A 23,048-nucleotide genomic window follows, 5' to 3' on the forward strand; every position below is an offset into this window, starting at 1 on the left:
TGGACTAACGAGCGTCGACATTCGACTGAAGCGCTTACATATGGACCAGTCAACGGCGATTCCGTCGTGAGACGCTAGGGCAGGTGGCCAATAAGTTGGCAACGACGTTTGGTTCCGTGAGGGCTGTCGCCAGGCTGCTCGAGGGAAGTCAGCTCCCCTGCTGGAACCTCGCGGTTTCGGCCTAAAAATGGGGTCTCTAGTCGTTGTCCTGCTCCTCTGGGCTGCGCTCAGCGCCGCTCGTGCCACCGTGTATTTCCGGGAGCAGTTTGTGGATGGAGGTGACTAGGAGCGGGCAAGGAGAGAGTATGGAGGGAAGTCTCTAAGGAGCGGAGATTGTTCAAGGGCCTAGGGAGACAAAACGGGAGCTGCACAGGATCTGGAAAAGTTCCCACTTCAGCGTGGATCTGAGTCCTTCTGGAAGACGGCGTGAGAAAGATTAAGGGGGTGTCCGGTAGTAATCCCTGTAAAATGAGCTCTTGGTCGGCCTTCCAGGAGACTTTCAAATTCTGCTAGTCAGCCGGAAGTATGCCCACAGCCAGTAGTAAGCGTTTCTTCTGGTGGTGCATGTTTGCACAGGTCTCAGTGCACATAACGTTTATTCTGCATCCGGATGGGGAAAGAGTAGAGGGAACATTTGTGTCTGTGGGTGGAGAATATCTAAAGCTTTAAGAGTAGGGTGCAGTTCCTGCTTGCAATGGAAAGCCTGGGATTGGGAGATGGCTTTAGAAAAAGGTGATTCCTAGTGTTGCCTCCTTCTTAAGGTGGCACAGTGGCAGTTCGTGCCCGGTATGCAACGCTGGCCCAATAACACACCGAGAGTGGAAGAAGAATCTTTATTTGGCATGCCAAGTAAGGTGCAGGGGGATCTCTCCTCAAAGCCTGCACACCTTGCAACAAGCAGTGTGCAATACTTATACCTCTCTTCTCCTTTGTTCACCCCCTCCCAACAAACCAGGGGAGAGTTTCTCATAATTCCCTTATCCACTCCCCCAGCTCAAAATGAATTCTTACTGGTCTTATGCCATTCCGCTCTGGTAATTCCCTATTGAGCAGGAGGTCAAGTACCAATAGATTATTAACAAAAAGTAAATTACAGGAAGGTAGAGTTATTTGGTCATATAGAACATGAACAGGATCTCATTAACAAAACAATACTGAAAATTAAGGAGGATTCACTAACAATGCTAAATTCAATATTGAACCTTATGAGAACATCAATAAGCATTCATTTACAAAACAATGTCTCTATGAGATCAGAATATAATAACGTTTCCCGTGCCAACACTAGGGCTGTGGGAGAAATGTGGGATGCTTTGAGAGATGCTGTATAGGTAGGTAACTCAGGACATTCTTACTGAGGGGGTCATTGCACGGGATATCTGTACTGGCTGTGGCTATTTATCCCATACTACCCTATTAAGCAGCCTCCTGAGATTAATCTATCTCATGGTGGTCTGCAGCATACGGTTGTGATCCACTTCACTGGGAGACCAGATCTGTCATCTCTGGCCTTTTGAGAAGTTGCTGAAGTCATTTACCTCACTTTTTTTTTCTGTCAAAATTTTATTCAGTTCTTTATGAGTAGTTTTTCTCTTTTTCCCTTGGAAAAAATATTCAATTTAAGTAGTGTGCTGCTCTCCATTACCTCTATAATGGAAAAAGATAATAACAAGTAAGGGAATAAATTTAATTTATAAGCTTCTGAGGTATTCTAGTATATAAGAATATGCTTCAAAATACTTCTAAAATTTGAAAAAAGATCTTGTCTGTTTAACTTTAATATTGAGTGCCCAAATGTTTCTACTGACATCATAATAATATCTAACATTGTTTAACAGCTAAATGGAAAGATAGATGGATAAATTCTCAATATAAATCTGATTATGGAAAATTTAGATTAACAGCTGGAAAGTTTTATGGAAATGCAGTCAGAGATAAAGGTTTGTGCATTTCACTTAAAATGTTAATAGGACTGCATGCATTGTTAATAATTTATATGCTGTTCTTGAAATCTTGTCCTCCCTTGGCTTCCATGACTGTCGTCTTGTTCTTTTCCTACCTCTCTAATTTCTTTCTTAGTTGTATCCTTCAGATGAGCCTCCTCATTCAGTTCTTCAGCTTTCCGCTCTTTATCTCTTCACTTCTCTGTCTGTATCAGTGGTGGGCAATCTGCAGCCTGTAGGCTGCATGAAGCCCTTTGGGGTACTATATGTGGCCCACAAGACATTTTGTTTACCACTACACACACACATAGTTGCCATATTCCTCTAATTTCTGCCTGTGTGTTTTTTCATACCGGTATTACTAAAGGGACACACAAGTAAAAACAGAGAGAAAGCCGTGCTAGTCTATATACTATCAAAACAAAAAAACAGTAAAGTAGCACTTTAAAGACTAACAAAATAACTTTTATTAGGTGAGCTTTCGTGGGACAGACCTACTTCTTCAGACCATAGCCATACCAGAACAGACTCTATATTTAAGGCATAGAGAACCAAAAATAGTAATCAAGGTTGACAAATCAGAAAAAAAATTATCAAGGCGAGCAAATCAGAGAGCATGTGGGTGGGGGGGGAATCAAGAATTAGATTAAGCCAAGTACGCAAAAGAGCCCCTAGAGTGTCCCAGAAAATTTGCATCCCAGTTCAAACCACCTGTTAATGTGTCGAATTTGAATATAAAAGAGAGTTTAGCAGTCTCTCTTTCCAAAGCAGTGTGAAAATTCTTCTTCAATAAGACACAAACTCTTAAGCCATTAACAGAATGACCCACTCCATTAAAATGTAGACTAACTGGTTTGTGGAAGGCCCTAGGTGACAGGCCTGTTCTCTCCTATGGACAACCTCCCAACGGTATGAGGATTCTTACCAACAGCCACAGTCTGTACTGCAGGAACATCAGTCCTGGGACTTTTCCTTGCAACAAAGCCCACTGCCAGCTTCGTCTGCATATTTATTTTGGAGATACCATTACTGGACCTAACCAGGTTAGTCACAGAATCACGGGCACATTCTCATGTTCCTCAACTAACATCATATATGCCATCATGTGCCAACAATGCCCAGATGCTTTGTATATTGGACAGACTTCATACTCTCTCAGACAGAGTTAGTGGGCACAAAACAGACATCAAAACACTCCTGATCCACAAACCAGTTAGTCTACATTTTAATGGAGTGGGCCATTCTGTTAATGACTTAAGAGTTTGACATCAGGAACGGTAATGTACAGAAGCCTGTGGGGGAACACGTCAATCTCCCTGGACACTCAGTGGCAGATTTAAGGGTAACAGTCCTGAAACAAAAAAATTTCAAAAATCAAAGGTAGAGAGAAATCTCTGAGCTGCAATTTAGTTGCAAATTTGACTCCATTAATCATGGATTAAACAGAGACTGGGAGTGGCTCGCAGCTTACAAAGGCAGTTTCTCTGCTCTGGGTGCTAATATCTCCCCAATAGACTCTGACAAAGGCTCACATCCCCCTGTCTGATCTGACTTGTTTTTTCCCCTTTTGCTAAGTACTGTTGATACTGGGCCATTTCCACCTTGCTGAATAGACCTTGTCAGCTCTGGCCCTCTCTCTTATTGGGACCCCACTCTTTAAATACCTCTCTGAAACCACCCCCCACTCATGCATCTGATGAAGTGGGTCTTTGCCCACGACAGGCTTATGCTCCAAAGTATCTGTTAGTCTATAAAGTACCACAAGACTTCTTGTTGTCCTCAAAGCTACAGACTATCATGGCTACTTCTCTGATACATAGTATGCAACAGTTTCACCTCCATTGTGCAGTTATCCTCTGTCTGCTTTGCTGTTGAGGACTTCTTGGATTAAACTTTGTCCAGAATCTTGATGTTGACCATTCTGCCACTGATGGCCCTAAATGAATATATGACTCCAGGCAGCATCACCCTGGGGATCAGCACTCTCCACCATTACAAGCTCATACTTGGCAATGACTCATCGTCATCATACCTTTAAGTAATCTTATCTGCAAACATACATTCGTCTATATCTGGTAACTTACTGATTTACCTTTCTGCTTCATCTTTATCTCCTTCTGTCCAAACTAAAATTTCAACTTTTAAGCTCAATATGGCTATAGCAAAGTTCCTAATCTTTCACCCAGGCTGTTGTTTTTACCTCCTTTCTTGATTACTTGTGAACTGTGACAGCATCCTGCCCGTAGCTCGCACAGGCCCCTAACCTCAATGTCATCTTCGGGATCGATCTCTATGTAGGTTCTCACATCTAACTTACATCTCACTGATTTTTTTTTTCCTGCAAAATATAACTAAGATACAGCCACACAGTTAAAACTCATCTAAACTCTCATCTTGATTACTACAACTTTATTAACAAATGCATTCTTGCCCTGCTTGTATTCATTCAGAAAGATGCAATCAAGAGAATGTTACTACCCCATTGTTTTGACCGTGTCATGTATCTCTTCACTTCCCTCCGCTGGCTCCTCATCTCAGTCACATCAAATATAAGTTGCTTGTTTTCATTTAATTCTTTTATGCAGGCCCTACAAATTCTGTATTGGCTCCACAGATCATCTCATTTACTGTCAAGCTGTTGACACTCAGTACTGATTGGCTAATGATTCCAGCTTCCAACACATTCTTGTTAAATTTTTAAATAAGTGTTTTTGTCTTTTTTCCCATGCTCTCCCTCACTTGGGAGGTACTTGTATAAACATCTGCATAGCCATCTCATTATCCACTTTAAAAACTCCCCTAAAAACTCTCCTTTGCTGTGATGCATACAAAATAACTTGGTAATAGGTAGCTTGTTGGTGTGCTGCTACCACTGCCTATCGTACTGATCGGTATTGTCTCCTTGTTTCCTCATATTTCCCTATTTGAATCCATCTGTATCTCCTCTTGTATTTATATTGTAAGCTTTTTGGGGACATGGACCATCTTGTTTGCCCTGTATTTGTACAGCACCTAGTATAATGGGCCCTACTCTATGACTAGGGTTTGTATGTCCTCTGGTGATATCAAATGAAAGTAATTGTTAGTATAAACCCATGTACATTCTCAGCTCATTTAGAGAGCTTATAAATAAAATGGAAGAGGTTCATATCCGGCATTGTAAGTCCTATGTGAAATCCATAAAGTGCTTCCATGCTGAAATGACAGAAACATCTAAGATAGGTACCATAGACAGAGTGGCCATAAGGATTCAGAACAATGGTCCACCTATCTCAGTATCCTGTTTTCTGTCAGTGGCCAATTCCAGATGCTTCAGAGGGAATGAACAGGACATTTTACTGAATAGCCCATTCCTGGTCATCCAGGCTACGCTTCCGGCAGTTGCAGGTTTAAGAATATGCAAGTATGGGATTATATCCCTGACCATTTCGGCAAATTGCCATTAATGAACCTATCTTTCATAAATACATAGAATTCTTTTTGAATCCAGTTATAATTTTGGCTTTCACAATATCTACTGATAATAAGTTCCACAGGTTGTGTGTTGTGTGAAGCAGTACTTCCTTACGTTTGTTTTAAACTTGCCGCCTGTTAATTTAATACAGTGACCCATGGTTCTTGTGTTATGTGAAGGGGTAAATAACAATAATAACAAATAATATATCTTTCTTTTCTCTAAAGGTTTCTAACATCCTATTAGGGTTGTTTTGTTTTTTGCTGCTGTGCATTGAGCAGATAGGGATTGTTCACTAACAATCACTCCATGATCTCTCTTTCTTAAGTAGTCACAGCTAATTTAGAGATATACAGTACAATTATAATTATTTGCATTTATTGTTAGGATTCTTTTTCCCCATGTGCATTACTTGGCCTTTTTCAACATTGAATTTTATCTGCCATTTTTATGACCCAGTTACTCAGTTTTGTGAGTGTTCTGTGTGATTCTTCAGTCAGGTCTGGACCTAACTCTCTTGAACAATTTTGTTTCCTCTGCAAATTTTGCAGTCTCACTCTTTGCCTATTTCCTCAGATCATTTATGAATACATTGAACAACACGAATCCCAGTATGGGTTCTTGGGGAACATTGCTACTAACCTCATTTCACTGTGAAACAGGCTCTCTTTCCTGCCCTCCTTTTATTTTAACCAATTACTGAGCTATGAGAGAACCAAACCTCCTTAGCTCATGACTACTTAGTTTGCTTAAAAACTTTTGGTGAAGGATCTTGTCAAAGGCTTTCTGAAAGTTCGAGTACACTATATCCCCTGATCACCCTTAACCCCTCTCTGCTGACCCCACTCCAACGTTAATAGATGATACCCATGTTTATGAATCACTGATTATACACATTAAATGTGTTGATGTTTCTTCTTTATACAGATTTTATCATGTATTAAGATTTAGTTTAAAACTGTGTCTTAAGTCATTCTTTCACATTATATTTTGTCAGTGTTTAAAACTGTCTGACTTTAATTCATCTAGCAGTAGTTCGGTGAGGAAAATCATAAGGCTAAACTCTAATTTTCAGTATGCTTATGTAATAAAGCCAGAGCAAGTTTAGTGTCACAGAGTTACACTGAATTTAAAACAGCGATGGAGAGAGAGCCATGTTAGTCCGTATTCTATCAAAACAATAAGCAGTCATGTAGCACTTTAAAGACTAACAAAATAATTTATTAGATGATGAGCTTTCATGGTGGATCTGTCCCATGAAAGCTCATCAGCTAATAAATTATTCTGTTAGTCTTTAAAGTGCTACATGACTGCTTTTTTGTTTTGAATTTATAAGTGTAAATGACAGGAGTATTTATCCTCTACTTTGGATTCAAATGAAGAGAGCTGAATCCATGAGTTCACAAAGCAAATTTTACAACCCTCCAGTTGATCAGTTTTGAACGAATATTAATTTTTCTCTTTACAGATGGATCCTGGATTTTTATTATAATGTAATTAAAATTTTATGATTTTATCAAGAGCAGATGAATACTAAATATGAGTATAGTTACGATATGGAAATAATAATGTTTTTGTAGGTCTACAAACTACAGAAAATTCTAAATTTTATGCCATTTCATCACAATTTAAACCATTTAACAATAAAGGACGATCGCTGGTCATCCAGTACACCGTAAAACATGAGCAGAAGATAGATTGTGGTGGTGGATATATTAAGATCTTTTCCTCACACTTGGATCAGAAAAACATGAGTGGAGATTCACAGTATTACATTATGTTTGGTGAGTTTAGGTGCACATGCATTGCTAAAATATTGTCAGCAATTCAGCGTCTCTGTGGTTCAAATATGTTTAAGCATGAATTGTCAAAGTACATTTTACAATTTTGTTTATTTATAAAACATTTATTTCTGTGTAAGGCTTTTGATAATCTCAGTGATGGTCCAAAATTTACCCTCAGACATTCACATGTAACTTCCAAGTCACTGGGAATTGCACTTGTAAAGTAACCTTTGGTTCAAAGACTTCTCAGTTGAATAACCAGTGTGGCACATAGATGTTTATAGAATTATGTCTGTCACATGATTTTTGGGAATTTTTCTGTTCCATGTCGTCTTCAACAATTTCGGTAAGTGGCATAGAAAGTACACTTATAAAAGTCTGCAGATGATACCAAGCTGAAAGAGGTTGCACGCGCTTTAGAGAAATGCCTTCAGGGTGATCTCAACTAGGGGTCAGCAACCCCTGGCATGGGTGCCAAGAGTGGCACGTGAGCCAATATTCATTGGCATGCAAGATGGGGCTCAGCCCTGCCCCTCTCCCCCATGAAGTCAGGTGGTTGCTCAAAATCATGAGGCTTGTGGATTAACAAAAGATCATTTAATGCTACCAACCACCACCTAAACCAGGGGTCGGTAACCTGCAGCTCCAGAGCCGTATGCATTTCTTTAAGGAGCCACTTGCAACTCCAAGTGCTGCCACCTCTGACCCCACTTATGGTTCTGGAGGCTGCCACCACTTAAAAAATGCCTGATGTTAAAATGGAATTTACTATTTTGTTTAAAAGTATAAACTGTGTAGAAAAATTAAGACTATGAATTTTTTGTAGGGCCAGATATTTGTGGATCTGAAACAAAGAAAGTCCATGTTATTTTAAATTATAAGAATAAACCTCATCCAATCAAGAAACAAATCAGATGCAAGGTAAATGCTGGAATATAAGGTTTTTAAAGATCATTGAAATTAGTTATGTTAAAATTCACCTAAGAGCTTCATTTAGATAACTTTAAATAGACACTCACTAAAAAGTTTAATAATTTGTCATACTAAAACATTATCGAGGCACTAGTTGCAACTCAAGAATTAAGCTTGAATACTATTTTGCTTTCAAAGCAGGGATTCATTTGTTTGAAAAATAGAGATACACATATCTCATAGAGCTGGAAGGGACCTTGAGAGGTTATCATTTAGTCCTGTCCCCTCTTGGCTGGACCAAGCACCCTCCCAGACAGATTTGTTTTAATCTTGTTGTCCCAGACCCCTAAATGGCCTCCTCAAGGATTGAATTCACAACCCTGGGTTTACAAGACCAGTGCTCAGACCACTGAGCTAAATATAACATATCTGCCTCTGAGCTTAGGTCACTTACATCACTTATGTAGCACCCCTGGGGGTATGCAGAGGTCTTACAGGGGGTACATTAACTCATCTTTCCAGATGATTGTTTCTCAACCTGAGGATGTCATCCCCAAGGGGAGTTCATGGGACAGGTTGTGGGGGGGAGGTGAAATTACAAATACAGGGCTGGCTTTAGGGTTTGGCAAGCAGTGTAATGCCACAGGTACCCCTGTGAAGCTAAATGACATCCTTCAGCCCAAGCTCCATTATGTGCTGAAGCATGTATCTTAACTTTGTGGGACCCGCTGTAGTTTTTAAGTGAAGTGAAACTTTGTACTCCAAGGACAAATAAATGTGTTTGCGTTTCTAAGTTTGACCTTAACCACAATTTTTCCTGGATTTGTAATGTTTTAGTGTAATTACAACATCCCTGTAATGGTTTTCACCCATAAGTTACTGATCTACTTTCATCCTTAATGCATCTCAGTTTTTGTCTGTGAGATAAATTAGGAAGGTATTTTTGGGTTGGAGAGGGGTTTTTGTTTGTCTGATATACCCTTTCATGATTATGGCCACATCTACACTACCCCTCCCTTTTGGAAGGGATATGTAAATTCAACAGTTTGAAAATGCTAATGATATGAATATTCAGAGCCTCATTTGCATAATGGCAGCCACCCGGAGATTTAGAAATGCTGCTTTCGAAATGTAAAATAGCAGTGTTGATGTAGTTTCTTTCAAAGGAAAACCCGATTTCAAAAGCACCCTTCTACCCAAAAAAGACTTGAGAAGAGGGGTGCTTTCAAAATCAGGGTTTCCTTTCAAAGGAACCCTGTCTACATGTCTATTTTACATTTAAAATGTAGACTGTTACTTTCCTCTTGCTGTTTTTTCAAATGATGCAGATATATTTTTGAGCTTGCATAATCCAGCAAAGAATCCTAATGCCAAATTTTATGGCAAATCATTTTAAAGGCAAGATTTAAGATGCCATTCACAAAGTGTTATGTCTTTGCTGCAGGTCTAAGCAGGGAAAAATAGCTATAAAGGGAGAAAGCTGTTATTCAAAAAATAGCAGGGGAAGCAAACAAAATTACTGCCAAAGTACATTGCTTTTTGTGTAAATATCTCTTCTGTTTGAGCCAATATAAAAATTCTTGGGCAGCAAAAAAAGTTTAACTTCCTTTCTTTAAAATTGATAGGTTGATGGATTCACTCATTTATACACACTGATTTTAAGACCAGATCAGACTTACGAAGTGAAAATTGATAATGAAAGAGTTGAATCAGGCAACTTAGAAGATGATTGGGATTTCTTGCCACCAAAGAAAATAAATCATCCTTCAGCAGAAAAACCCACAGATTGGGTTGATGTACCTCAGATTGATGATCCAAATGATGTCAAGCCCGAGGTGATTTCTTTTTCCTTCATATTCCTCTGTTGTGTATTTTTGAGGATGTACATACCTGTCAGAAGCATCTGATTACTAGAATTTAACTCAGATTTGTTACTACTGTTCATATTATCAGGTAGAGCTACTTCAAGTACACAGTGAAATTGAACCTGAAGAAACTTCTCTCCACCAGAGCATTCTCTGTGCATAGCAGCTACAAGTCCATTTCAGGAAACCGATACTGGGCAATATGAAGCTCCCCTGCTTCACACTGCTGTACCAAAGAGGGCCTAGTACCAAAACTAACAAAAATATCCCCATCCATTCCTCATTTTATATAAATACTGTTAGTAACTGAAATTTTCTTGTCATGTAATTTTAAAAATGGAAAGGTAATGATGGTTGCTTAAATGCTCAAATTGTCTGTCTTTAATGTGTTTTGGAGTAGACCTACAGTGAGCTGCCCTACCATGTTAATTACAGACCAAAACTATGATCTTTCTATTAGTTTCAGATTAAGTAAATGTGTAATAAGATTAGGATTTAATCAGAAGACCCTTCCAGCAAATCCATCATCTGGAAGTGCAGTACACAAATGTCCAGGACAAGAACCCTGTCCTGAACCCAGTACTCTGATTTAACTGTGCCTAACACTACACTAGACCACCAAGTTTTGATAAATCAAGATTCTAAATGTAAATTTAATATTCATTTTCCAGTTTTCTCTTTTTGTCCAGAATACATGAAGAGCTCCTTGAGATCTACCAAATTGTTCAGTATGTCAAAGAGTTTCCTCTTCCCAAAAAGGAGATCATCTGTTTACTCTATTTATAAGATTAAAAAATAATCTTTCACAAATGAACCGGTTGAGGAAAGAATGTGGTAACTTGCCTCATAGTATAAATCAATGTATATAAAGCCCAGCTCATTATACTTCCATTATCTTTCGGTTATTTTTAAAGGATTGGGATGAACCTGAATACATTATGGACACTAGTACCAAGAAACCTCAAGACTGGGATAGTACAACGAATGGAGAATGGCAATATCCTCTGATCAAGAATCCATTATACAGAGTATAAATAATTCTATTTATGTATCACTTGTTCAGGCTGACTTTTGGTAATGGTATTCAGACTATGTGGTTTGTTACAGGGTGAATGGAAACCAAGGAAGATTGATAACCCAAATTATAAAGGTGTTTGGCCCTGTCCACAGATTGAAAACCCAAACTACTCACCAGACTTCAGTATCTATAGCTATGAGAATATTAGCATAATTGGACTAGAACTTTGGCAGGTCAGTAGATTCTAATTATTATAGATTAGTAAATTTACCTGGCATTGTTTGAGTCCTTACGTCCTCAATCCTGGTTAAGTTTCTGAGACAAGCCACCCTCTGTCTCTTTCAGGGAAATTTGTCCTGCTTGGTTTTCTGCCCCCTATCCTGCTCATGCACACTTAACATGCATGCTTCAGATGGGAGAGAGAGGGTGTGTGTGTGTGTGTGTGTCCGTCCGTCCCCCTTGCAATCCCTGCTCCATAGAGATGGCGAACGGGCAGGGGAACATCCTGACGTCAGCACTCTCCCCTCTGCACAGCTAGCAGGAGAATCCTAGGAGCAGCTGGCTGCAGAACGAGGTTGGGAGTGGCACAGTCGAAAACATGCTGTTGGCTATTAAGGATGCGTCCTCTGCTAATCAGCTGGGACAGAAATGCTTGGTGGGCTAGATCTGGCCCCCAGGCCTGATTTTGCCCACTCCTTGTCTAGGGGTCCAGACCTGTGGGGAGTGGGCACTTTGGGGCTTCAGCCCTGCAGTAGGCACCTGCCATGACCTGGGGCTTCTGCTCTGTTCCTGATGAAATCTTGAGCCCTGGCACGTATCTCCCAATGGGCAGAAAATCTTAACCACTCCACCCCATAGCAAGAGCAAAAAGCCCTGAAGGTGTTGGTGTCACTGGCTACATCTACACTACAGTGCTCTTCCAAAAGAAGATCTTCTGGAAGCTATCCTCTGGAGGATTGCCTTTCGAAAGATCACATCCACACACAAAAAGCAGATCAAAGGATTGATCTGCTCTTTTGAAAGAGAGTGGCCACATAGATGGTCCCAGCTACTCTTTCAAAAGAATGGGGCAGAAAATGCTGCAGATGGGGGTCTCAAGGCCTCCAAGCACTTCTGTGAGTCATGGCCAGCTGCTCCCTTAAAGGGCCCCTACCAAACACCCCTTCCCTACACACACTGCTGAGGTGCACAGACCCGGTGAATGGACCACAAGCCCCTTGCAGAGGCCAATGGATCCCCAGCAGCTCCCCCAACATGGACCTCCTTGATGCTGTGGTTAGCCTGCCAGGTATTTATGTATAGGAAAAGCTCTGTTATCTGACATATTAGGGGAACCAGGGATGGTGGTTTATTTAATGTTCTGGCTAACTGAGTGTTGGACATTACCCACAGAATACCAGTTTTCAAAGAATTAGAATATAATAAAATGAATCACGTATAAAATAGTACACTTGAGCTCACCAAGCCAGTAGCAATACCACACTGCAGAATGGTTGTTTTCTTGCAGCACTTAGGTACATACAGGTAAAGTTTTTTATACAGCAGATAGTAAATATCTTGTGACGCTATCGCTATAGAATCATAAAACACTAGAATTGGAAGGGACCTCAAGAGGTCATTGAGTTCAGTTTCCTGCCCTCTTGGCAGGATCAAACGCCATCTACAGAGGTGTCTGTCTAACCTGCTCTTAAATATCTCCAGCAATGAAGATTCCACAACCTCCCTCATTCCAATGTTTAGCCACCCTGACAGGAAGTTTTTCCTAATATCTAATCTAAACCTCCCTTGCTGCAGTTTAAGCCCATTGCTCCTTGTACTACCCTCAGAGGCCAAGGAGAACAATTTTTCTCCCTCCTTGAGGTATTTGAAAACTGCTGTCATGTAGTGCCTAGTGTACCCCCAGCTCATTATAAGTGCACTTAACACTAAAACCGTACTGATCATAATTCAATCTTTCTTTGATTCAGAAGGAACTTCAGGCTCTTGCAATTCCTCAAGATCATAATTGTCAGTATTACCACTACAGACAAAGAATGTGTAGGACAGATGTCAGCAACCTTTCAAACAAGAGGGGTTTTTTTAATTGTTTTTGACTTTGCCACAAATATTTTGAGAGCTGCATCACACACAAAGCTATGGGCTGGTGCAGAGGATTAGGGTGCATGGTCTGAGAGTGTGCAGGAGGGGGTTCATGGCTAAAGCATGAAGGAACATATGAATGTTCAGCATATTTGGAAGTGAACTCCGTGCAATGCTGGCAACAAATGTGCCATGGGAACTTTTTGGTGACACCACAAATAAAAAACAAACGCATGTCTTATGGAATGACATTGTATAACAAACAAAAGTCTATATTTGTTACTAGTTACACTTTGTTATATAGTTTGCTATATAGTTACACTTTCACAGTAAGATTGCATTTCAATATTTGCACGAGTTGGATTGAAAAATACTATTTCTTTTGTTCATCATTTTAGTACATATAAATGTAAAAATATTGAGTGAGTACTGTACACTATATATTCTGCTTTGTTATTTAAATTAATATTGAAAATGTAGAAAAAATCTACAAACATTTAATAAATTTCAGGTGCTAGTCTATTTAACATTACGATTAATCATGATTACTTTATTTTTAACCATAAAACCAAGCAATCCTATAGCACATTTAAAGACTAAAAATTCTACGTATTAGACTATGAGCTTTCATGGGTAAGACCCACTTTATCAGATTTTTTTTAAAGAAAGACTTCTTAAAAAAGAAAGCTCATTGCCTAGTAAATAAAATTGTTAGTCTTTAAGGTACTACAGGCCTGCTTTTTTTTGTGGATCTGCAGACTAACACAGCTACCCCAAGACTACTTTTTTTTAATTAATCTTGTGAATTAATTGCACTTACCTGCCCAATTTTTTATTTATGTGATATGTAAATTTTTAACAAAGTAAACATTACACAAGGGCTCGTCTACACTACCACCTTCCTTCGAAGGAAGGATGTTAATTAGGGTGTGGAGAGTTTACTAATGAAGTGCTGCAGTGCATAACCAGAACTTCATTAAGGAAATTCCCGCCCCACCCACACGGCAACGTCAAAGTTTTAAACTTCAAAGTACTGGCATGCATCTTGCTGTGGCTCACCTGCCGGTACTTGGAAGTGCCGGGACAACTTCGAAGTCCCTTTACTCCTGAGGATAAACAAACAGGCAATGTCTACACTAGCAAGTTATTTTGGAAAATCCAACCCTTTTTCTAAAGAACTTGTGGTGCAGCCACACACAAAATGCACTCTTTTCATCTGAAATTGAAAGAACATGGCTGTTCTTCCAGAAGCTGTCTTCCACTCCTGGACCAGGAAGAGTACCTCCTTTCAAAAGCTTCTTTTTAAAAAAAAAAAAAGAAAAAGAAAGCACGTGTAGATACTCAACGGGCCCTTTTTTTGAAAAAGTCCTCATGGCACTGGATTTTTTGATCCCTGGCCCATTCTTTCGAAAGAGTGGAGGCTGTGTGTTTGCTCTCTATCGAAAAAAATGGATTGATCTTTTGATTCACTTTTTTGAGTATAGACACGCTCTCTCAAAAGACGTTTTTTCTGAAGAGATCTTCCAGAATAACTTCTTTTGAAACATTGCTGTAGTGTGGACGTAGCCAGAAGGAAAACAAAATGAGATATATAAATGATTTCTCTGATTTTCAGAGGTGTTAAGCAACCCCAGTTCCCACTAAATACAACAGAAGCTGTTGATGCTTTCTATACAATGCACATTTGAAAATTAAGACATCCGTATAAAAAGATTAAGAGCCAAAGACAAAACGACAAGTCAGGAACAAGGAGGACCTCTTCTATGCACATAATACAATCTGTCTACTGTATTAACTATGCTTCAACATGACTTAAGACAGCATGGTCAAGTAATGGAATTGCTGTTTGTATCAACAAAGTTTGTTAAAATAAGGCAAGGCCTTGGATTCAGGGGTATAGTTCTGCTAAAAGTATGAGCTTCTCAGCAAATTCTGCAGCCACTCTCTGGGATACATGGGGCCTCCAGTAGAGGGGAAAAAAATCATTAATAGCATCCTGGTTAATTCACAGCCAATTAAGAGAAAAATCAATACTACTAAATGGGAACATAAATGAAATAAAATGTGATTTCTGTTTTCCATTGCAGGTGAGAGCTGGAACAATTTTTGATAACTTCTTGATCACAGATAATGAAGAATTTGCAGAAGACTTTGGAGATGAAACCTGGGGTGAAACAAAGGTAATGAGTAAGTTCTTCCTTTTTCCATTCTGGCTCCTATTTGAAAGTCAAAAGGGCTAGAATAATGCAAAAGATTCCTAAAATCTCTATATCTGGTCAAGGCAATGATTCTAGTGCTGCAGATATGGTGGGAGACAGTCATAAAGGTATTTGTGAGGTGTTCATTGAAAGCCTGGATGAAGTGAGTATGATAGGGACAGGGCCACAGAGCACACAGTGCTGCAGATATTCAAGACAGCACTTCAGCAATAAAGTATTTCCAATAGGTAGTTGCTAGGAACCTCTTCACTCCTTGGAGCAGTCCAGGGTCAAGAGACTACTTAAAACCCTAAAAAACCTATTTTGGTATTTGTTCCGGAATAGTGACAGGTATGTAGTCTATGACGGAGTAAGTACAATAAGAAGTAAATGATTTTATGGAACCCGATTAAGAGGACTTCGGGAACAGTGGACATCCGCCAGACCCCTGTTGTTCCTGAAGTGTGCCTAATCGAGGTTCCTAAAATCCTAAATTATCACCCCATCACAAAAAAAAAATTGTAAAGGACTTACTAACCACTGGAGCCACCGCTGCCAGAGCTGCCAAGTGCTCCTCCCACCGGAGGTGGGATAAGTACCTGGCGGAGGGCACTCACATACGCCCCCCCAACACCTGGTGGGAGAAGCGTGTCAGCGGTGGTTCCTGCAGCTGCACGGTGAATCATAGAATAATAGAGCTGGAAGAGCCCTAAAAAAGCCATCGAGTCCAGCCCCCCCTGCCCTAAGCAGGACCAAACCCATCACATCAGCCCCGCCAGGGCTTTGTCAAGGTGAGACTTAAACACCTTCAGGGATGGAGACTCCACTACTTCCCTGGGTAGACCATTCCAATGCTTCACCACCCTCCTAGTGAAAAAGTTTTTCCTAATGTTCAACCTGGACCTTTCCAACCACAACTTGAGACCATTGTTCTGTGTTCTGCCATACATCACCACTGTGAACAGCCTCTCTCCAGTCTCTTTGCAGCCTCCATTGAGTAAGTTGAAGGCTGTTATCAAGTCCCTCCTCAGTCTTCTCTTCTGCAGACTAAACAGTCCCAATTCCCTCAACCTTTCTTCATAAGTCATATGCTCCAGCCCCCTAATTATTTTGGTTGCCCTCCGCTGAACCCTTTCCAGTGTATCCACATCCTTCCTATAACTGGGGGCCCAGAAATGGACACAGTACTCCAGATGTGGCCTCACCAAAGCCGTATAAAGAGGAATAATCACTTCTCTGGATCTACTGGCAACGCTCCTCTTGATGCAACCTAATATGCCATTAGCTTTCTTGGCTACAACGGCACACTGTTGACTCATGTCCAGCTTCTCGTCCACTACAACTCCCAGCTCCTTTTCTGCAAAACTACTACCGAGTCAGTTGGACCCCAGCCTGTAACAATGCCTGGGATTCTTCCGGCCCAAGTGCAGGACTCTGCACTTGCCCTTATTGAACCTCATCAGATTTCTTGCAGCCCAGTCTTCCAATTTGTCTAAGTCACTCTGGACCCTGTCCCTACCCTCCAGCATATCTACCTCTCCCCCTAGCTTAGTGTCATCTGCAAACTTGCTGAGGGTGCAATCCAATCCCTCATCCAGGTCATTGATAAATATGTTGAACAGAATAGGATCCAGAACTGAACCTTGGGGCACTCCACTAGAAACCGACCGCCATCCTGACATCGAGCCGTTGATCACTACCCTCTGGGCCTGGCCTTCTAGCCAGCTTTCTATCCATCTTACCGTCCATTTATCCAATCCACGTTCCTTTAACTTGCCAACAAGAATATTGTGGGAGACTGTATCAAAAGCTTTGCTAAAGTCCAGATAAATCACATCCATTGATTTTCCCCTATCCACAGAGCCAGTTATCTCATTGTAGAAACTAATCAGATTGGTCAGGCATGACTTGCCCTTCATGAATCCATGCTGACTATTCCTGATCACTCTCCCCTCCTCCAAGTGCCTCAAAATGACTTCCTTGAGGAGCCCCTCCATGATTTTTCCAGGGACTGTTGTGAGACTGACCAGCCTATAGTTCCCTGGCTCATCCTTCTTCCCTTTTTTAAAGATGGGCACTACATTTCCCTTTTTCCAATCATCCGGGCTCTCTCCCGATCTCCACGACTTTTCAAAGATAACGGCCAAGGGCTCATTAACGACATACACCAACTCCCTCAGAACCCTAGGATGAATTATGTCCGGGCCCATCGATTTATGTACATTTAGCCTTTTTAGATAGCTTCTAACCTGTTCTTTCCCCACCAAAGGCTGTCCACCTTCATCCCACATTGCATCGCTTATCGCATTAGTCCAGGAGCTGTCTTTGTCCGTGAAGACAGAGGCAAAGAAAGTATTAAGTACTTCAGCTTTCCCTACATTATCTGTTACCTTCTCATCCAGTAGGGGCCCCACACCCTCTCTGATCACCTTCTTCTTGTTAACATGCCTGTAGAAGCTTTTCTTGTTATCCTTCACATTCCTCGCGAGTTGCAATTCCAGTTGCGCTTTTGCCTTCCTGATAACTGCCCTACATTCTTGAGCTATATGTTTATACCCCTCCCTAGACATCTGTCCCAGTTTCCACTTTTTGTAAGCTCCCTTTTTGTGCCTAAGTTTTCCAGGGATTTCCCCATTAAGCCAGTCTGGTCTCGTACCATATTTACTTCCCTTGCTGCGCATCGGGACAGTTTCTTTCTGTGCCTTCAATAGGGCTTCCTTAAAATACTGCCAGTTTTCGTGGACTCCTTTTCCCTTCACGATAGCATCCCAGCGGGTTCTGCCCGTCAGGTTCCTGAAGGAGTCAAAGTATGCTTTTCTGAAGTCCAAGATGTGTAATTTGCTGCTCTCTTTCCTTACTTTGGTCAGAATCCTGAAGTCTACCGTCTCATGATCGCTGCTTCCCAGGTTGTCCCCCACCTCTACCTTCCCTATTAGTTCCTCCCTGTTTGTAAGCAGCAGATTGAGCTGCGCACGACCTCTGGTCGGGTCCTTCAGCACTTGTACCAAGAAGTGATCCCCAACATTCTCCAGAAATTTCCTGGACTGCTTGTGTACCACCATATTGGTCTCCCAACAGATGTCAGGGTGATTGAAGTCCCCCACGATAACAAGAGCCTGCTATCTGGAAACTTCTCTCAGTTGTCTAAAAAAAGCCTCATCTACCTCATCATCCTGATTTGGTGGCCTGTAGCAGACACCAACCACCACATCTCCAGTGCTGCCTACACCACTAAGCTTGACCCATAGATTCTCATCAGGTTTTTCTCCCTCTATGTACTGGAGTTCCAAGCAATCATAGTGCTCTCTTACATACAGTGCAACCCCTCCTCCTTTTCTCCCTTGCCTGTTCTTCCTGAACAGTTTATACCCTTTCATGGTAATGCTCCAGTCATGCGAGTCATCCCACCAAGTCTCTGTTATTCCAATCAAGTCATAGTTCTTGGACTGAGCCAGGGCTTCTAATTCCTCCTGCTTGTTACTCAGGCTTCTGGCATTGGTGTACAAACAGCTTAGATAACCAGTCGATCTCCCCACCCTCACTACTTGAACCAAGGGTCCACTTTTGTTGTACATTCCTCTTTGCATTTCTTCCCGGCCTCCAAGTTCCTTTCTACCCACAGAGTTTCGGTCACTGTCCCCCAGCGAACCTAGTTTAAAGCTCTCCTCACTAAGTTTGCAGGCCTACTTGCGAAAATGCTCCTTCCTCTCTTGGTTAGGTGTACCCCATCTCTTCCCAAAAATCCTTGTGCCCGGAACAGCGTCCCATGATCAAAGAATCCAAAGCCCTCTCTCCAACACTATCTGTGTAACCATGCATTTACTTCCTCAATTCGTCAGTCCCTAGCTAGCCCTTTCCCTTCGACAGGCAGGATGGACGAGAACACCACTTATGCTCCAAATTCTTTGACCCTTCTTCCCAGCGCCACATAATCTGCAGTAACCCACTCAAGGTCATTCTTGGCTGTATCAATAGTTCCCACGTGCAGAAGTAGGAAGGGGTAGTATTCCAAAGGCTTGAGCAGTTTTGTAAGGCTCTCAGTCACATCCTGAATACGAGACTGAAGGTCTGGTCCGCAGATGGATGGTTCAGTCCCTCTTAGGAGGGAGTCCCCTACCACCACCACCCACCTTCTTCTTCTGGGGGTGGTGGTCATTGTACCCCCACCCCTAGGACTACACATCCCCTGTTCTGCAGTAGAAGAAGTTCTCTTGCGATTTTCTTCCTGTGAGGCACCTTCCAAAGCATTCAGCACCGCAGAACCAGTGGAGAGTGCCTGAAAGCGATTACTTATCTCTATATCAATGGGGGACTCATGTACCGGCCTTCTTTTTCTTCTAGAAGTCACATGCTGCCAGTTCTCCGCTTCATCCCTTACCGCCTTCCCCGGTTCTTCCGCCTGCCGTGCTTGCAAGATTAAATGCTCCCTTCTGTTAAGGAAATCTTCATCTTCCCTCACTGAGAGTAGGGTCAACACTTGAGCCTCCAGTCCTCTAATTTTTTCTTCTAAAATGGAGACCAGCTTGCACTTAGTGCAGATGAAATCCCTTCTTTCCTCAGGGAGGAAGACAAACATGGCGCATCCCGAGCAGGTGACAGCAGCAGATCTGTCACTATCCATGCCTGCCATCCCAGACAGCCTCTTACTTAAGAATCCTGTTTTGCCTTCTCCTTTTCCTACCTGGAGAACTTCCTCTCTAACTCCCTGTTCACAAGCTCACCTGCCTGGACACTGCTTTATAACGCCTTGAACTGCCTCAAAGTCCCTCCCCTTACTGAGGTTCAGCCGATCAGCAGAGGCTTCTAGATAACAAGCTTATTTAGAAGCCAACAGATTCCAACTGCCAGTCCCAGTCCACCCTCCGTTGGGGTGTGGGGGGCGGCAGGAAAAAAAAAAACTAACAACCACACACCACAGAGCAGAAAAACACCACAGCCACGGCCAGAAGCACCAGACACAACACTCACCCAGACAGCCTCTTACTTAAGAATCCTGTTTTGCCTTCTCCTTTACCTGCTGGTGGGCTCTGGAAGCTCCAGCCACATGGTGCCGGGGCAGCTCCAGCTGCGCACCTTGGGGCTTCCTGTAGCTACATGGGCCAGGGGCAGCTCCAGCCACATATTTTTCTTTCTGGGTGTTGAAGCCTCAGTTGTGGCTGGAGGTTGTATGGTGGCCAGGAGCAGAATGTGGCTGCCTGTATTCTTGTAGCAGATACTCCATTTTAAGGAAACAACCAATTGTTCAACCATTTTTTGATAAAATGAGATGCATGTAGTCTGGAAAGATGTTAAGTTACTGTACTTCCTTACAAGTGTTCCCTCTTATTTTTGACATTCATGGGCAAAATAAATGTTGTTACATGCATCAAGGCATGTGTGAATGTGCGCCACCAATTGAAACATACCGTGCCAGTAGTGGGTGCTCTGCTAATCAGCTGGGTGGCACCAGAATCTCCCTTGCGTGGCCACTGAAGCACTCCTCTTACAGGAAACAATGATTTTTTAAAGAAGGGAGAAAGTTTAGATGCCCGTTAAAAATATAAAGGCCCTTGCAATTCCTCTATTGGCACACTCCTTCCTTTGGACTTCAGTGCAAATTGAGTACACAGAAGGCTGACAGAATTGAACTCAAAATGACATTTACTGTGGACATTATTGTTTCAGGACCCTGAAGAGAAAATGAATATAAAACAGACTGAAGAAGAAAAGAAAATGGAAAGGGCAAAAGAAGAAAAGCGTTTTAGAGAAAGGACTAACAGGAAAGTAGAAAAGCAAAAACACTCTGGAAAGGATAAATCAAAGAGAATAACTGTGAAGGAGGAGCTTTAGCTCTTATTTAAAAATACTTCAAAGAAGTAGCTAAAGTTGTTTGTTTTTCTCTTATTTGTTATAGAGAGGCTCAGATGTTTTCTTAATAACAAATTGAATATATTTAAAAGTTTCCTCTAATAAAAGCTTGTGAGAACTATTCATTTTTATGGGATTTAAATATATTTTTAGCACAGGACGATATTAAGAAAACACATTTCCTATAATTAGAACATGGAATTTAATTCAATAAAACATAAAATACATTAAATTACATATCTTGTGTTTGATTTGGGATTTGGTAAATTGCCTCTAAAAGAAAGGCCATTATGTATGTCTTAATGCTGTTGGCATACAATAATGTTCCTTTGCTATGAGAAGTGTTGTAGCTACTATCTTTGCACATGTTTTTATATATTCGTATTTAATATTAATAGAAAATGCATGCAAATTGTGTTGTGAAGTTCTTCCTTCATCATAAAATTTGCAAACAGTGTTGAAACCATGTCAGTCGCAGGACATTAGAGAGTCAAAGGGGGAGAGGTGATATTTTTGATTGGACCAACTTCTGTTGATGTATCAAATATATTACCTCACTCACCTTGTCTTTTCATCACAAGAGCTTGTTCAAAAATTGTTTTTGTTTTTTGGGTTTCTTTTTATTTTCAAAGACACCACACTCCTGATCTGGGAAGGATGTCGCTACAAAACATTGTACATGTTGGACTTCCCTGGTGCAGCAACCTGGGAACCTCACTGGTTCTGAGCAAGGGAATTTGCTGGACCAGAAGAGGTCAAGCTTTTTGGCTGGGGAATGGGCACCAGCCTCCCCGTTGTGCTTCATTCCCCAGCCACTGGGGTAATTGTAGTATGCCCATATGGCAAGTGATCAGATAATTGAGTGTTTCCTTATCCATACTTTTTGATAAATGTCCTCTATTCAGTACTTCAAGATTTTTAAAATAAGATGATAAACTGTCTTTGCTTAATCTCACCTTTTTGCTTTGCCTTCTTTTGCATTTTTGACTACCAGACTCAGTATCAAACTAACCTTGACATTCAGGCAGATTTAAAATGTCTGAAAGAGAGGGGGGGGTTGCCACCTGTGGGTTGTGGTTTGGACCACCCAATTACATTTAACACCAGTGGCACTAAAACACTTAAAAGTAGCGTGCTCAAAGCCGGACACTGTGTCTTTGAGGTGCAGGTCCAGACGTGAGTGCAGGCCACAGGCACAGAAACTAAGTGTAAGGGAACTGACTGTTAGCCCCTTACTAAAAACTCAGTGGATTTTGGGTTTGTTAGTTCTCTGACTCAAAAGGCAGGGGAAATCCAGACCCTGAGACTGACAGCTCCCCCAGACACAATGGGAGGAGACCAGCTCTCCAGTTAAGCTTGGTTGACAAAGTGAGGAAAACCAATGTGGGAGTGAGGAGGCTGGGGAGAGTCTCATCCTCTGAATGAACTGGATGTGCCTGGGCAGAGACTGAGTGAGCTGAAGTAAGGAGACAACATGTGGCTGAGCTGAGCCATGCTGGCAGGAGATCTGCAGCAGAGAGATCCCAAAAAATGGCACAGAGGGCAAGTCCATGCAGGCTGGAAGGCTGCAATCAGAGGGGCCCTGAGACTCAGTAGAGAGCCACAGCCTGGAACCTGGATGTGGACTAAAGCTGGGTGTAATGAGCAGCAAGGGAGGTTCTGGGCAGTGCAGGGGGACTCCTCCAGCCAAGAGGCCTCGCAGGTCAGACTTGGAGCAGGTATTCATAACCCCAACTGTGGAGACTAATGGTAATTCTGGGGAGAAGGGTTCTGACACCTGAAATAAGTATCTGACCTGCAGAACACCAGGGCCAGAAAAGGAGAGTTGGGACCAGGAACAGACTGAATTGTCCTTACACCCTAGAGACATTGTGTGAGATCTTTGTGCCACAGAGTGGAGTGATGTGTTTTTTACTAAAATTGTTCTGTGTTTTTCTGGTATTTTTAA

General features: G+C 41.6%; 1 protein-coding gene across 1 annotated transcript; it reads left to right on the forward strand.

Moving 5' to 3' along the window:
- The first annotated feature begins 187 nt into the window (after positions 1 to 187).
- Positions 188 to 21,269, forward strand: CALR3 (calreticulin 3). The gene is made up of 9 exons (XM_074978005.1): positions 188 to 278; positions 1,839 to 1,940; positions 6,978 to 7,181; positions 8,008 to 8,102; positions 9,719 to 9,928; positions 10,873 to 10,986; positions 11,066 to 11,209; positions 15,143 to 15,235; positions 20,918 to 21,269. The coding sequence occupies exons 1-9, from the start codon at positions 188 to 190 to the stop codon at positions 21,080 to 21,082; spliced, it is 1,218 nt and encodes a 405-aa protein (XP_074834106.1). The 3' UTR covers positions 21,083 to 21,269.
- The last annotated feature ends 1,779 nt before the right edge of the window (positions 21,270 to 23,048 follow it).

Source organism: Carettochelys insculpta, chromosome 27 (genome assembly GCF_033958435.1).
Source record: "Carettochelys insculpta isolate YL-2023 chromosome 27, ASM3395843v1, whole genome shotgun sequence".
Lineage (NCBI taxonomy): Eukaryota > Metazoa > Chordata > Testudines > Carettochelyidae > Carettochelys > Carettochelys insculpta.

Coding starts and splice junctions, on each gene's coding strand:
- CALR3 (XM_074978005.1), top strand. CDS start 188: ATGGGGTCTCTAGTCGTTGTCCTGCTCCTCTGGGCTGCGCTCAGCGCC. Junction 8,103..9,718: donor AGAAACAAATCAGATGCAAG/GTAAATGCTGGA, acceptor TAAAATTGATAG/GTTGATGGATTCACTCATTT. Junction 15,236..20,917: donor AAACCTGGGGTGAAACAAAG/GTAATGAGTAAG, acceptor TTATTGTTTCAG/GACCCTGAAGAGAAAATGAA.